The sequence below is a fragment of the Pseudophryne corroboree genome, chromosome 3 (assembly GCF_028390025.1).
Source record: "Pseudophryne corroboree isolate aPseCor3 chromosome 3, aPseCor3.hap2, whole genome shotgun sequence".
In the NCBI taxonomy this organism is placed as follows: Eukaryota; Metazoa; Chordata; class Amphibia; order Anura; family Myobatrachidae; genus Pseudophryne; species Pseudophryne corroboree.
The window spans coordinates 396,810,000-396,825,962 of record NC_086446.1 but is presented as its reverse complement, the minus strand read 5'-3'; the positions used below and the strand labels follow the sequence as shown (position 1 = coordinate 396,825,962).

Sequence of the window (15,963 nt, the reverse complement as noted above, 5' to 3'; positions counted from 1 at the left end):
ACAGATTTCTCCAGTATGCCGGGGAAGTAACTTGCAGGGACAGCGGTTATCGCAACCTATATCCCTGTATGTTAAGTTTAGTACATAGCAGAGATATTTTCATTCAAATTGAAAATATCCATTGCGATACAGATTGTTAATAATTGCGGCAGAGTTGTAGTTATTAATACATAGGACCCTTGATGCGCAAAAATGCGAGTGTCGCCTGGAGAAATTTCTGCGTTAACCAGAGCAATGGCTCCTAAATTAAAATGATGGGGTTAAATGCTACTGTAGTTGTGTTTTTTTATTTTATTTATGTAAGTGCTCCTTTTTAAATACTTGCCTGTCCTTGTATTCTTTCTGCCTCGCTGCAGTCTGTCTGCTAATGAGCTAACGTCTGTCTGTTCCATACAACACTGCGCCGCCACGGCAGATGGAATGTAAATAAAACGGCTTGTTCCAGGCACCTATATGAATTCAGTAAAGTGTGTTACAAAAACTCATAAGAAAGGCTGGCCGTGAAGTGACACAGTCAGACCTGTCAGAAGCCTGTTTTGTGTTGAGTTTTAATTTCCTCTAATTTCCTTGGCTCTTGGAAAGCATGTGTAGTATATCACTGAATAAATGGTTTTGTCTTTTATGTACACTGCAATTTTACATGTGTTTTAATGCTAGTAATGTTTGGTACTGACTGATCTATAGAGCAGAGTGGTGGGTCTGTATTATGGGAGTGTGACACTCTAGGCAGCCCGAGGCTCAATAGCTGTGTATAAACTACATGTCTCAGCATAATCTGTAACATTTAAAGTATGAAATACTTTTATAATAGGCCCTTATTTTGTAGCCTGTGAGTTGCGGGAATGGGTGAGATTCCGGCAAGTTAGCGCACATTTTTATGTGCCAATAATGTAAAAAGCAAATACAACCTTTTCTTTTTAATGTATTGCCATTTTATAAAACTGAAAAACTCGCAAGAATTTTGCTCTTGTCTGCAACTTGGCAGGCTATTATATAAGGGCTATTAGACATGTGTGCATAATACTTTATGGGGCACATTCAATTACCACTTTGGCCCAATCCAATTAGCATGCGTGAATCCCAGGTGGTGTACATTTCCTCGCAGCTACAGGAGCAGCTAGGAAACTGTATAATCGGGGGTTCACGCACAAGGCAGTCCCACTGATTTCACAGTTTACATGGCATCAGCGAGTTTCCATGCGGTAATCCCAGATTTTAGGCACAAGGAAAAGGTTATTTAATTGAATAGCCTTTCCCCGCACCACGCGGTAATTACCTTTTATAACTAGCCAGTTGTTTTAATGTCCTTTCAGCTAGTTGTACATAAATCACTGATCTTAATAGCATAGTAACAGTTTGTTAAATGGTTAATTCTCAGAACTAACTCCAAAAATGTGAATAAATCCCTTGTATCATTTTTATACATGAATAAATTAAGTATCTGCTTAATTTAACTTAACTATAATTTAACTTAACTTTAATTTAACTTAACTTAACTATGTGTTGAAGCTACACTTACTTATGTATCAACTTGCAACTTTAGGTGAGTACCCCCACATGTCATACTTACCGACTTTTGGGCTGCTCTCTCCGGGAGAGAGCAGCCGGTCGGCTCAGCAGGGCAGGCGGGCAGTGTGGTGACGTGCTCAAGAGGGCGGGCCAGAGGCGGAATGGGGGCGGGCCAGAGGCGGAACGGGGTAGTGGCTGCTGGACGTGTCATGTAAACCACGCCCCCGCTGTGTAATGCCGCTATTACCGGCATTATACAGCAGGGGGCGTGGCTATGATGACGCGATTCAACAAGAATCGCGTCATCGCCTGCCCGGACCGCCCACTTTACTCGCTAAGTGGACGGCCGGGCAGGGGGCGACCCCTGAAATCGTGAGACTTGCCTGCTCTTCTGGGGGACCGGGAGGGTCACCTGAATTTCGGGAGCCTCCCGCCCATTGCGGGAGGGTAGGCAAGTATGCCACATGTACAGCATACAACTTAATAGACTTCCAACTTCTCATTGATCCAAGGTGTGGAAACATTTCTGATAACCACACTGAACGCTTTGTGGCTGAAGTTTTAGCACCTGACCTGAGCGATACATATTGTTTTATTTCTGAAGAGATAAATTAGTACACATGAGGGGATCATGGTATAACAGAAACAAATTGCATACAATGACCTGAGACATTTTAAGCCAAAGTGACCTTACAATCTAATACCCCTTTCAGATTGCTTTACCGGGTCGCACCCGGTATCTGTACACTGGTGTTTCCTGGGTGTGACCCGGTAAGAGACAGACAGTGGCCCAACCCGGCATATTCCTGGGTTGGTGACATCACCGCTGACGTGTATGGAGGCGGCGCTTGGAGATGAAATGACCTCCAAGCGCTACCTTTTCCTACACGGTGAACGGAACCCAGGTGGCATCGCCCTGGCTTACCCATTCACATTGCACAGCGAACATGGTTGAACACTTGTTCAACCCTGCTCGCTACCTGAGTTGACGTAATGGGTCGCTCAACCAGGAATATTTCAACTGGACCCTTTAAGACTGCACTCAACCTGGGTTACTGTGCGCTCATGTGCAGTAACCTAGGTTATTGCTGGCAGGATGTGACATCTGCATAAGTTAGGTGTAACAATAAAGTATAATAACATTTCTGTGCCTTTACCCAGAATTCTTGGGACTTGGAGGCTTTGCTACATAATGTATTTTTTTTTTTTTTTTGTATTTTCTTTTGGGACACAAATCATATAGATTTTACATTTAAACCTGACCTGTTTTTTTCCCCCACCCAGCTTCTGGTATTCCCCTCAATAAATTGTATAGTAGTGCATCTCAGTCGGAGGTGGTACATGTATATTATGTCAAACTTCAAAATATCGACATGAAAATGTTGACATTGAACAATACTAATTGAAATGGTGACATTTTGGCAACGAAGACAGTTTACAAGTGTCCACATTAATGATGTTGACATTTTAGCCATATTGACATCATTAATGTTTGACCTTCTGGATATCAACATCATGACTGCATACACCTCATTCACTTTATGAAGGGTGAATTCTCATTAGTTAGGTGTGTTCTTAACTTAACCTGCTGATTTGTAAGGAAAACCAAACCAGTGAGGATGCCTGTAACTTCTGCAGAAACTTTCACTGGCTGCACTTACTGTCCTGTGACCTTGCAGTTTCAAGCTGCACATTTTCTGCATCCTCTCACAGGATTGCATTGCGACCTTGAATTGTAGCTGGCTCCCTCCCACCTGCCTACCAGTCACTAACACGCATACATGGGCTCCTCACTCTCTGAATGGAGTCAGAGGAATTTCATTCACAAAATGGAGGACGAGAGAAAGACAAGAAGTCCCTGTAGGGCTGATCTGGTGCCGGCTTACACAGCCCGGCTGCCTTTTCATAGGTAGCTGACATCATACCAGAAATATGGGCTGTCTTGCGGTAACACTATCTGTTACTGTATTTCTGCCCAAGGCTATTAAGGCGCTGGGAAAAAAACATCCCTGCTACAGAGGTTTCAAATACACGGCTGACAGAACCAAACTTGCAGCCTTAACATTAGCACTTAAAGGAGCAGTTCCAAGAAAAGCAGAAGGAAAGTGTTTCTTGGTAGTCTTCAGCAAGAGCAGAATGCAAATTACTGTAACGACCCTTCTCAACATATTTTAAGGATTGCTTGATGCTTCCATTTTTATGCACTTTTTTTTTTCTTTGATTTTAAAAATAGCTCATTATAGTTGGCTATTTGTGTTGTGGTGGCCACAAAACCACACCATGCTGTTCTACCTTTCTCATGTTGGGATTTTGCTATAATATCACAAGCACGGGCAGTGTTGGTGTGTGTTTTAACTCCATTGCGCTGCATTGTTGTTTGTTCCATTCAGTGTGCCTGCTGTGTTTCAACTTAATTTATCTCAAATTGCCTGTATGGTAAATACAATGACATGCAGTTCACAAGGGTTTTCACAAGTTTGACTTCAGCCATATAAGCCCCCATAATAGTAAAATGATTTGCAGATGAAGAATGTTTATGTATGTAAAACTGTGCAACTGGGCTCATGTTGGCCATGAGAAAATGCAATGCATTTGCTTATTTTCCCTCCCTTCTTAATAATGAGAATGAGGTACAGTACGAGTATATCAGAGGGAGCATGGCACAATTTATGCGCCAAGCAACAAGTGCTGTGCCATTTGTCTGAAATTGATCTGCACCCATCTGTATTTGTACAGATGCTGGCTTGTGCGCTTCTCACCTCACTACTGCTGGCATGTGCGCTTCTCGCCTCACTACTGCTGGCATGTGCGCTTCTCGCCTCACTACTGCTGGCTTGTGCGCTTCTCGCCTCACTACTGCTGGCTTGTGCGCTTCTCACCTCACTACTGCTGGCATGTGCGCTTCTCACCTCACCACTGCTGGCTTGTGCGCTTCTCACCTCACTACTGCTGGCTTGTGCGCTTCTCACCTCACTACTGCTGGCTTGTGCGCTTCTCACCTCACTACTGCTGGCATGTGCGCTTCTCGCCTCACTACTGCTGGCTTGTGCGCTTCTCACCTCACTACTGCTGGCATGTGCGCTTCTCACCTCACCACTGCTGGCTTGTGCGCTTCTCACCTCACTACTGCTGGCTTGTGCGCTTCTCACCTCACTACTGCTGGCATGTGCGCTTCTCGCCTCACTACTGCTGGCTTGTGCGCTTCTCGCCTCACTACTGCTGGCTTGTGCGCTTCTCACCTCACTACTGCTGGCATGTGCGCTTCTCACCTCACCACTGCTGGCTTGTGCGCTTCTCACCTCACTACTGCTGGCTTGTGCGCTTCTCACCTCACTACTGCTGGCATGTGCGCTTCTCGCCTCACTACTGCTGGCTTGTGCGCTTCTCGCCTCACTACTGCTGGCTTGTGCGCTTCTCGCCTCACTACTGCTGGCATGTGCGCTTCTCACCTCACCACTGCTGGCTTGTGCGCTTCTCACCTCACCACTGCTGGCTTGTGCGCTTCTCACCTCACTACTGCTGGCATATGCGCTTCTCACCTCACTACCGATGGCATGTACGCTTCTCACCTCACTACTGCTGGCTTGTGTGCTTCTCACCTCACTACTGCTGGCTTGTGCGCTTCTCACCTCACTACTGCTGGCTTGTGCGCTTCTCACCTCACCACTGCTGGCTTGTGCGCTTCTCACCTCACTACTGCTGGCATATGCGCTTCTCACCTCACTACCGATGGCATGTACGCGTCTCACCTCACTACTGCTGGCTTGTGTGCTTCTCACCTCACTACTATTGGCTTGTGCGCTTCTCACCTCACTACTGCTGGCTTGTGCGCTTCTCACCTCACTACTGCTGGCATGTGCGCTTCTCACCTCACCACTGCTGGCTTGTGCGCTTCTCACCTCACTACTGCTGGCATATGCGCTTCTCACCTCACTACCGATGGCATGTACGCTTCTCACCTCACTACTGCTGGCTTGTGCGCTTCTCACCTCACTACTATTGGCTTGTGCGCTTCTCGCCTCACTACTGCTGGCTTGTGCGCTTCTCACCTCACTACTATTGGCTTGTCCGCTTCTCACCTCACCACTGCTGGCTTGTGCGCTTCTCACCTCACTACTGCTGGCATATGCGCTTCTCACCTCACTACCGCTGGCATGTACGCTTCTCACCTCACTACTGCTGTCTTGTGCGCTTCTCACCGCACTACTATTGGCTTGTGCGCTTCTTACCTCACTTCTGCTGGATTATGCACTTCTCACTTCACTAAAACACTAAAACAGACCAATTTTGTGCAACCTGCACTTTTAGTCCCGCAACATAAGTCCAACCATAGAGTCGTCTCCCCTTCAATACAGAAAAAAACCCGATAAGCGCTGACCTTATATGTACAGTAGATCTCTTTACAGTACATGCAAAGAGAGAAAAAAATCCACAAAAAAAAAACTTAGAGACTTCAGATGATGGACTTTGGGGGTAATCGGATCTGATCGTAGATGTGCTAAATCTAGCACATGTACGATAATTTACTCTGACATAGGGGGGACGCCCAGCACAGGGCTAGTCCTCCCCGTATGTCAGCCTACCCCTCCCCCGTACAGGTGCAAAAGCATCGCACCCGCCGAGTAGCTCCCTGCCTGCGCAGCCTAGCTGCGCTGGCAGACGGCTACCCGCCATGTCCCGGGTCGCCCCCGCAACAGTTATGACATGCCTGCATTGACCGGACCACACCCCACTAACGGTGTTCTAACGCCGTTGGCACGCCCCGCGACCGCCTCTGCCTGTCAATCAGGCAGAGGCAATTGCAGCCCTTAGATGCTTTTAGCATCTCGCAGGCCTCCCGGTGTGCGCGTGCGCACACTCCAAAGGGTTTCTGTGATCGCTGCAGCGATCCAGTCTGATCTAGGCCCTTTGAAAGGTATCTTTAGTCTTCTCCACCTCTGGAGTACCCTCTTGGGGAATATGTAACTTCATATGCAATAGGGGTCTTTCTATGTTCAGCTCTCTGCTTACATAATGTAAGTATTGAAAATGCATAGTAGTGACCTCCAAAAGATTATAAAATGGCTCCGTAGAGTGTTCATATCACAATTTATTGATAATCCGTAAAACACATATATCCTCCTACCACATGTAGCCATTAACCACATAACTGAAACATTCCCCAAACACGCAGAAATTGTCTTTTTAAAAAAAAAAAAGTAATCAAGTATTTTTAAAGGTATTTTTAAACATTTCATTTAAAAAATATATATACCTAGGGGGATGTTTTGCAATCCACCCCCCAAGCCCGTGTCCATAGGCCCCTATTGTAATTTTACTTCCCACCAGGGACGGACTGGGGCCACAAATCGGCCCTGGCATCCATGAATACACATGTGCACGGCAGAGGTGGGGCACGACGAACGGGGGCGTGCAGCAAGTCAGTGTACGTGGACTTGCGGCATGCTCCCATATTTCTAACAAACAGACACTTTGGCCGGTGGGGGGGACAAACAGAGAGCTGGGAGCTGCGCTGTACGTGGCCTTCCCGTCTCTCTATGTGACTAGATCGGCCCATCAGCCCTTCTGGCATTTACCAGAAGTGCCAGATGGGCAGTCCGGCCCTGCTTCCCACTCCCCATCAGAAATATTGCCCCTAGTTGGATACCCCCCTGAATTGTCAACCCCAACCCCTCTGGTGGTAACAGAGCCCCCACCCTCACCCCCAGTGAGTAGGCCCAGTTATGTACCTCCCTCCCCATGTGTTACTATAGGTTTCTTTCTATTATTATTATTATTATTATTATTAATAATAACATATGCCCCCTCCCCAAAAATCTTTTTTTATAGGAAAGTGTAACCCACATGACACCCCACACTTCCCCATTTACAGCCTTCACCACCACTGGTATAGCCCATCCCCTAGTAGATAGTGCATCGGAGAAGTGAGGACTGACCATTTGGGGAACTATATTCCTCACCTTGCACATTCAGTTCCGGCGCATGCACTCCAGAATGCCGCTCGCAAGACATTCTGGGGCGTGATTTCAGAAAGTAATGTCAGCAGCAGGAGGAAGTCCATTTTGCACTTTTCCAGAAAGGATTGCCTCCATAACAGGAGGGGACACAACCTGGCTTACCGGACGTATGTGATACGACCCGGCCAGGTAACGCACTCTTGGCTGCAGTTGCATCACATACGGTAGTGCCAGGCAAATGGTTAAGAAGGCATATGTTTGAACATGAAGGGAAATGTAAATGTGTCACATTTCTGAAATAATAGCAGACTCCCTCTCTTTCACAACCAACGTATTTTGGATCTGATCTGTCCTCTTTCCTCAGGAAAGCGTTACTAGTGAAGGAGAGTTAGACTGGTGGAGGCGCCATCCACTTCGCTGCTGCTGGTTTGCAATCCCCTCACCTCCCTGCTGCTGGTATGAGGGCTCCCTGTGGGTAGCCTGCCAACATGTATTTCTGTGTAGCTCAATTGCCACTCTAATATATGGTAATGTGGTGTTCGCGAAACCTTGCACTATAATGCACAAAACAGTATATAAGGAAGGCATAAAAACTGCATTGAAACTCAGCCTGCAGACCATCAGATTATTCCCATGCGTGTTGGGAGTATGGCGATGTGTGCGGAGTATGTGTGCACACTGGCCCTCATTCTGAGTTGATCGCTCGCTAGCTACTTTTAGCAGCCATACAAACACATAGTCGCCGCCCACAGGGGAGTGTATTTTCGCTTTGCAGGAGTGGGAACGCCTGTGCAGCACTGCGGCTGCAAACACATTTTGTGCAAAACAAGACCAGCCCTGTAGTTACTTATTCTGTGCGATGATTGCTGTGACGAAGGACCCGGTATTGACGTCAGATACCCGCCCAGCAAACGCCCGGCCACGCCTGCGTTTTTCCAAACACTCCCAGAAAACGGTCAGTTGCCACCCAGAAACTCCCACTTCTTGTCAATCTCCTTGCATTCGCCCGTGCGGCTGAAAGCGTCGCTAGAACCTGTGCAAAACAGGATGCTCTTTGTACCCGTACGCCGCGTACCCGTACATTACAGTGCATACGCAAATTACGCATGCGCAGTTTTGATTTTTTTTTTAAATGATCGCTACGCAGCGAACAACGGCTGCTAGCGATCAACTCGGAATGAGGGCCACTGCCTGATCATAGGCAAGTCAAGCACCAATTTATTTTTGTGGGGGTGTGAACTATAATTTGCTTTCATTACACAACCCCATTTTAAGATAAACTGTAGTGGTCTAGCACACAGCACTTGTACATTAACCTAACTTTATTTAATCTTTTTCAGGCTTATGTCCCTAACCGCTGACTTATTTATTTAATGTATTACTTGCATTTAAAATGTCTAAACAGCTGGGACCTCAAATAGCATAAACTCGGAAGGTAGCAGAAACGGAAGCAAGTACTAGGTTTTTCAGATGTGTTTACAATATATTCCTAAATTTACTTGGTCTAATATAAACCTGCAGGACATCTGGTTAATTAACTTATTAACCATGTATCGTTTTAAGAAGTTCAGCTGTACCCTACTGGGTTTTTTTTCATATTCTGTTTTAGTGTAAGAAACTTTGTGGGGTTTTTTTACATTTATAAATGTAATAAATGTATTAGACTCTCTTATTGAATATGTGCGGTTTAAAAAAAAATAAAAAATCTTTGCTTTCTGCAGATGTTCCTGGGTGTCAGTCAATGTATCGGAATGTGGACAGCTACCCAAACATGGATGGTAATCATTATTATTTTCAGTGCATATTTGTTAAAAGCATCTGTTTGCAAAATTAGTTGTTTTTCCGTATTATTGTTCAGATCATTAGCTAAAGTTTGGTATTAAAGTTGCCTTTCTGCTATTGTGCCAGGTTAGCAGAAGTTGGGTAATTATAGTGATAACTTTATAGGAACAGCTGAAAACCGTCTTCTCTTCCCATGCAGGTTACAGCTATGAGAAACCCATGAGAACCTTCACCGATGATGCCTGTGTTGTGCCAGAAAAGTTTGAAGGTTAGTATTTACTTGTATTAGTCTGTAAATACATTGGTTAGACATGTAGTTTTCATATGGTTCTCTTGCTTGGGATGTAGTTATGTCACCGGTGGTCAGAATACCGACCTCCCACATCCCGCATGCTCCGAATCCCGACAGTCGGCATGCCGACTAGCAGGGTCTATTCCCACTCGTGGGTGTCCACAACACCCATTGAGTGGTAACTCACCACCAAGCCCGCAAGGGGCTTCGTTGCGCTCATCTCCCCTCCCACCAGCGTTCTGCAGCCGGGATGCTGACCGCCAGGATCCCAGCCACCGGTAAGCCATACCCAACCCTCTTACCTTATTATGAGAAGAAAATAAATCTTATATAGCTGGCTGCAAGTGCAGTTGGCAGTATGACGTTTTATGTTCCACTTGCAATCATTCCAAAATGATGGTACTTTGAAAGGGTATACAATGTGGACATTTTATGTTTTGACCTTTGTCTTTGTTGGGATTTCAGCAGGAGATATTAAACAAGAAGTTGGAACCTACAGAGATGGCCCTCCTTACCAAAGACGAGGATCTTTACAGCTATGGCAGTTTCTTGTGGCTTTGCTGGATGATCCCTCAAATTCCAACTTCATTGCCTGGACCGGCAGGGGCATGGAATTCAAGTTGATAGAACCAGAAGAGGTGAGACTGGTGGTTCACTGAGCTGTGTTCACTTAATGGTGTTGGGTACTTTCTGCAGTTGTGTAGAAGATGCGTAGTTTGTTTATACTTACCTTACCTGCACTGTTTTGAAAATTCAAATGGTCATGTGAATGGTACATTGTGTTCCTCAATGAATGATGTGGCATTTATGCTGCTAATTCATGATGTAGTTTTGAGCACAGAAGAGGCCTTGTTGAATTTCGGCAGCTTTTTGAAAATAGTGTGACCGCCATGATGTGTTTGAATATTGGGAACTTGAAATAGCTAGTGGGACCTCCGTTCATGTTAAATGAAAAATGGAAGTAGATTCTTCCATTTTTTTATTTTTTTAAAAATATAGTTAAAAAAAATATTTAAATATAAAGTTTTGGGCGTCCTGTGAAGACATGCCATGTTTTTGTGTAAACCATCGCACTGGGACATGGCAGCTGCAGAGCATGCAGAATTGTTGTAACCCATTTAGGCTTCTAACTGTTATAAATAGTTTTCTGCTTTATCAAAAGGGTTAGGCTGGGGCCACACATAGTGGCCAAGCGGGTCCCGTTCAGTGGGACCTGCTTGGCCAGAGAGAGGGTTTTGTGTTCACACTGATCCTGTTCTGCTGGATGCCGCAGAACAGGATCCAGCCAGTGCTACAACGGGATCACAGCCGCACTGTGTGAACATATACATTCAAATGTATGTGTTCAACTTAAAATCCCATCGTCCTGTCATCCGGCTCAACTGCAGCATGCTGCGGTTGGATCCGGTGGCTATAGCACTACCGCATGTGTGTGGTCAGCTGCATAGGAGCCCATGTGCAGACTCCATCCGGACAAGCTTGGCCGCTATGTGTGGCCCCAGCCTTACTGCAGAGAAAGTGTTGATTTCTCATTGGTCCCTTTTTTTTCTCTGCTGACCATGTCCCATACCCTGTTATGGGGTCTGCGGTGTGTAAGCAATTTAACAAACTGCAAAAGTAAATCTTTTCACAACTAGAGATAAAAGATAATGCCATTTCAGGGTGACATAATGTATACTTACTAGTCCCACCACTATCTGCGATCCTCCCAAGACCTCTTGCACATGCGCAGTACTGAATCAGAATAAAATGATTACTGGCCATACGTGACCTTATCAGCTCAGACATATGCCTTTCCAATGTAAGAAGTTACTGATCACTGGGCATGCACAGGCTTTCTGGATGGACGTGTAGTGCAGGCATAGATGCAATTATCCTTGCTGGAGCTCTGCATAACCAGCAGAGATTTTTATGGCCATTCTAGAACCCTCATTTTCTGCAGCGGGGTACACTGGTATTCCACAAGGAATAACATTGGGGTGTAGAGTTGGATCTTGATCCGAGGCACCAACAGGCTAAAGCTTTGACTGTTCCCAGGAAGCATTGCACCGCCTCCTCTATAACCCCGCCTCCAGGCAATGGAGCTCAGTTTGTAAGTTGGTGCCTGCAGTGCAGGCAGCTAACAGGTGGGGATGTGCTAGGCAGCACTGAAAAGAGCTTTTTTTTTTAAGACTTCAAGGGCCGCAGCATTTTTATGTCAGTCTGACATTCTGTGCTGCGGCTCCATCACCTCCCCAGCAGCGCTGCATACTCCCGCGGCTCGGTTCCCGGGTACTTGCGGCTGAGACGCACGGAACTTCAGGCACACACCGCTGATGCTCTCCTGGATCGCGTGGCTGCACATCAGGGAGGAGGTAAGAGGGTCCCGCAGGTGAGACCCGCCGGTAAATCGTGATCCGGTCGCGGTCCCAGGAGACGGACCGCGCCGCTGCCGTGGACACTGTACTGCACAGGGACCCCACTATATCCACCAGGGCAAGGGAGCACAGGTCGGATTTACTAAAATCCGTTTGTTATAGGCTCCACAGTACCCGGTGGTGAGGACCAGCATAGGGGATAAGGTGCTGACCTGTAGCGCCTCCCCCAGCTCCGGGCGCCATCTATTGCTGATGTTCCTGCCCTGGAGCTGCATTTCACTCTCCCTCACTGAGATTTTGGCGCCATCTTCACTACTAGCTGGGCTCCGGGACTGCAGGGCTCTGTCTCCTCTGTAAAGCCGCCTGTCTCATCAGCGCTGTGCTTTTACAGACACTTAAGTATTCTACATATCATTTTAGACAGTGCTAGTTAAGAACAAGTGTACAGCTATCTGAATATTTGGTACAAGTGATTATACATCCAGTATCTACTGTGCATTGTTTTACAGGCTGAGTGAGTATCCCTTATCCAAAATGCTTGGGACCAGAGGTATTTTGGATATCGGATTTTTCCGTATTTTAGAATAACTGCATTCCATAATGAGAAATCATGGTGATGGGACCTAAATCTAAGCACAGAATACATATATGTTACATATACACCTTATACACACACAGCCTGAAAGTCATTTTAGACAATATTTTTAATAACTGAATTAAACAAAGTGTGTCTACATTCACACAATTCATTTATGTTTCATATACACCTTATACACCCAGCCTAAAGGTCATTTAATACAATATTTTTAATAACTTTGTGTGTTAAACAAAGTTTGTGTACATTGAGCCATCAAAAAACAAAGGTTTCACTATCTCACTCAAAAAAGTCCGTATTTCGGAATATTCCGTATTTCGGAATATTTGGATGTGGGATACTCAACCTGTATCTATACTCATACATAGTAATATGTAAATTACTAGTCCAGTGCAGTTTTATTGTTTACATGTAATAACTTCTGCATTGTGTGCCTGTAGCTGTTGCGTGGGATTCCATTCTCCAGTTTCACATATTGCCATTACTATATTCTGTACCCTGAGGAGCTAGGTGCGTCAGGGTCCCATATATATATATACATATATATATATATATATATATATATATATATATATATATATATATATAATATATATATATATATATATATATAGTTAGTGTCACACAGAATATACGATTTGGTATTTTTCCTGTGTTTTTCAGTCACCTCATACCGCTTAAATCATCTGTTCTGTGTCCTGTATTTACTGTCACATTACATAGGGGGGTTATTTGCAGGTATTTTGCTTGTCTGGCTATATTGTACTGTTGCGCCCTAGGGCTACATTCCTTATAATGTCTGCCACACAGTGCGGAAAATCCGCGGATGCTTCTGCATCCTGCAGTACTGGCGCCATGGATTTACCTGAGGGAGAAGTTTTAGCTGCTGGTTCAGTTGCTGAGTGCCATACACCCAGTCAACCTGCAGCACCTGTGGCCGATCAGGACACACCTTGGGCAGCGTTCTCAAGTATGATAACTACACTTGTGACACATCTTACGCCCCCTGTAGGACCTCCTGTGCCATTGCAGCCACATATTGTCCCTGTAGTTAATCTGCCGTGGGCGGATACTCTGTCTACCCAATTAGAACAATTAAATCAATCTTTGGTTGGACAAAAGTCTACCCCACGCCCCTCTGGGGACAAGGGGTCATCTAAACTGGCCATTTCTTTCTCACAATCCACTAATATTTCAGATGATTCTTCCAATGAGGATGGGGAATATACTGACCGTCAGACACTGATGCAGTTGCTTCTGATGAGGAATCAACAACCCAGGTTGATTTTCCTGACCTAGTGGAGCCCATTAGGCTAATTCTTCATCTAAGAAACCTGATAAATTCAAACGGCACTAACAAGGGGAGAGAGAGAAAGCTCTTGTGTGGGCGCACTCTTGGAAAGGAAGAGAAATTCTTCAATTGAAAAAAGGATTTAGTTAAAACATATATTGTGTCAGACTATTCAGTGTCTGCAGCCTTTCTTATTTTTCTCTCATGATTAATAGACCAGAACATTCCTAATATTTTCTCATAATTTTGGATCGTAGATGGGTAATTGTTTTAATTTGGATCAATAAATATATGTTTTAACTAAATCCTTTTTTCAATTGAAGAATTTCTCTTCCTTTCCAAGAGTGCGCCCACACAAGAGCTTTCTCTCTCTCCCCTTGTTAGTACTTGTACTTTCTAGCTCTGGGCGCACCACCAACAGGGACCACAATTGAAAGGTCGTATATTCCTTTCCCACATTGTAACTGTCCACCTTTGGTCTTCTACTATTAGTTACAACTTATTATATACCAGTGCCCAGTCGCTCCTTTTTTCCTTATAAATTCAAACGTCAGAAAGTTGCTAAAGTAGTCTTGCCACATTCTGATAATTTAATTGACCTACGTCAGGAGTCCTGGTCGTCTACAGGAAATAAATTTCCCCTGTCTAAAAAGATACTAGCTCATTATCCTATCCCTGCGGAGTTGATTAACAAGTAGGAAACTCCACCACCGGTGGACTCTCATGTCGCCAGTCTTGTGGTTTCATCTACTCTGTCTGTCACCACCGTCACCTCCCTGAAGGAACCGATGGATAAGCGTGTGGAGGGTTGCCTGAAGTCTATTTACTCACTTACAGGTGCTGTACATGGACCCACTATGGCAGCCTCTTGGGCTGCGAAAGGAATTGAAGCATGGGTTCAGGCAATTGAGAATGAGCTGCCTCAGGATTTTTTTGACACTGCCAGACAATATTTGTCTTATATTACCACAGCCTCCCACTATATTCAGGAGGCAGCCTCTGATGCAGGAGTAATGGCGGCCAAGGCAACTACTACGTCTATACTGGCTTGTCGAATTATGTGATTGAGGTCCTGGAAGGTGGACTTGGACTCCAAAAAGACCTTGGAGGTGCTTCCTTTTAAAGGAGACATCCTATTTGGGGAGGATCTGAACAAGATTGTAACTGACTTGGCTACTGCCAAGGCTGTGTGTCTCCCAAATACTAATCGTTCTGCTCCGAAGGCTAAGAGTACCACCTTTCATTCCTTTTGACCTCCAGGGAAGGCAAAGGGTCAAGCGTATCAGCGACAGGCTCGTGCTTCCAAAACCATTAAGTCTAAATCTAAACAATCCTGGGCCGCCCGTCAGTCTGCATCCAAACAAGACAAGCCTGCTGCATGACGGGTCGGGCCTTCCCCTGGGGGACCCCAGGGTGCGAGGCTGACTTCTGCAGTTCGCCTAGGCCTGGTTACAGACCACTTTGGACGCCTGGGTGCAGAAAGTTGTCTCTCATGGGTACGCAATCTCTTGCAAGAGACTTCCCCCTTGCCAGTTTTGCACAATGGTTATCCCTGCGGATCCGTTAAAAGTGCAAGCACTACACTTGGTTGTACAATCCCTCCTGGATACGGGAGTGGTAGTGCCGGTACCTCTGTCTCAGAGAGGCAGGAGATACTATTCGACCCTGTTTCTAGTTCTGAAGCCAAATGGGTCCTCCTATACTTGACCTCAAATCATTGAACAAATTTGTGAGAGTGTCCAAATTCTGTATGGAAACTCTGCGCTCTATTGTACTGGCCATGGAACCCGGAGACTATATGGTATCCCTGGACATACAGGATGCTTACCTGCATGTTCCTATTGCCAAGTCATATCAGCAGTATCTGCGGTTTGCTATTGGCAGCCTACATTATCAATTCCAGGCCCTGCCATTTGGATTGACCACGGCCCCCCGGATTTTCTCCAAAGTAATGGCCGTGATAACGGCTCCTCTCCATTGTCAGGGAATCAGGATCCTGCCGTGACTGGATGACTTGCTGATGCTGGCGAACTCCCAAGAGGTTCTCTCCTCAGTCATCTGGAACTGACAGTCCAATTCCTACTAGCCCACGGGTGGCTCATCAACTGGAAAAAGTCCTCCTGGTCCCTGCTCGAAGCATGGGGCACTACTGGACACACACACCCAACGATTGTTTCTGT

The 15,963-nt window shown here is 45.6% G+C and overlaps 1 protein-coding gene across 2 annotated transcripts in view; it reads left to right on the top strand.

The window, feature by feature from the left end:
* The window catches only part of ETV4 (ETS variant transcription factor 4), a 69,797-nt gene that overhangs the window by 46,828 nt on the left and 7,006 nt on the right, over positions 1 to 15,963 (top strand). For both annotated transcript variants that reach the window (XM_063960106.1, XM_063960107.1), the window contains exons 9-11: positions 9,188 to 9,244; positions 9,448 to 9,516; positions 10,006 to 10,178. In XM_063960106.1, the coding sequence (XP_063816176.1) occupies positions 9,188 to 9,244; positions 9,448 to 9,516; positions 10,006 to 10,178 (299 nt within the window). The remainder of the gene's footprint in view (positions 1 to 9,187; positions 9,245 to 9,447; positions 9,517 to 10,005; positions 10,179 to 15,963) is intronic.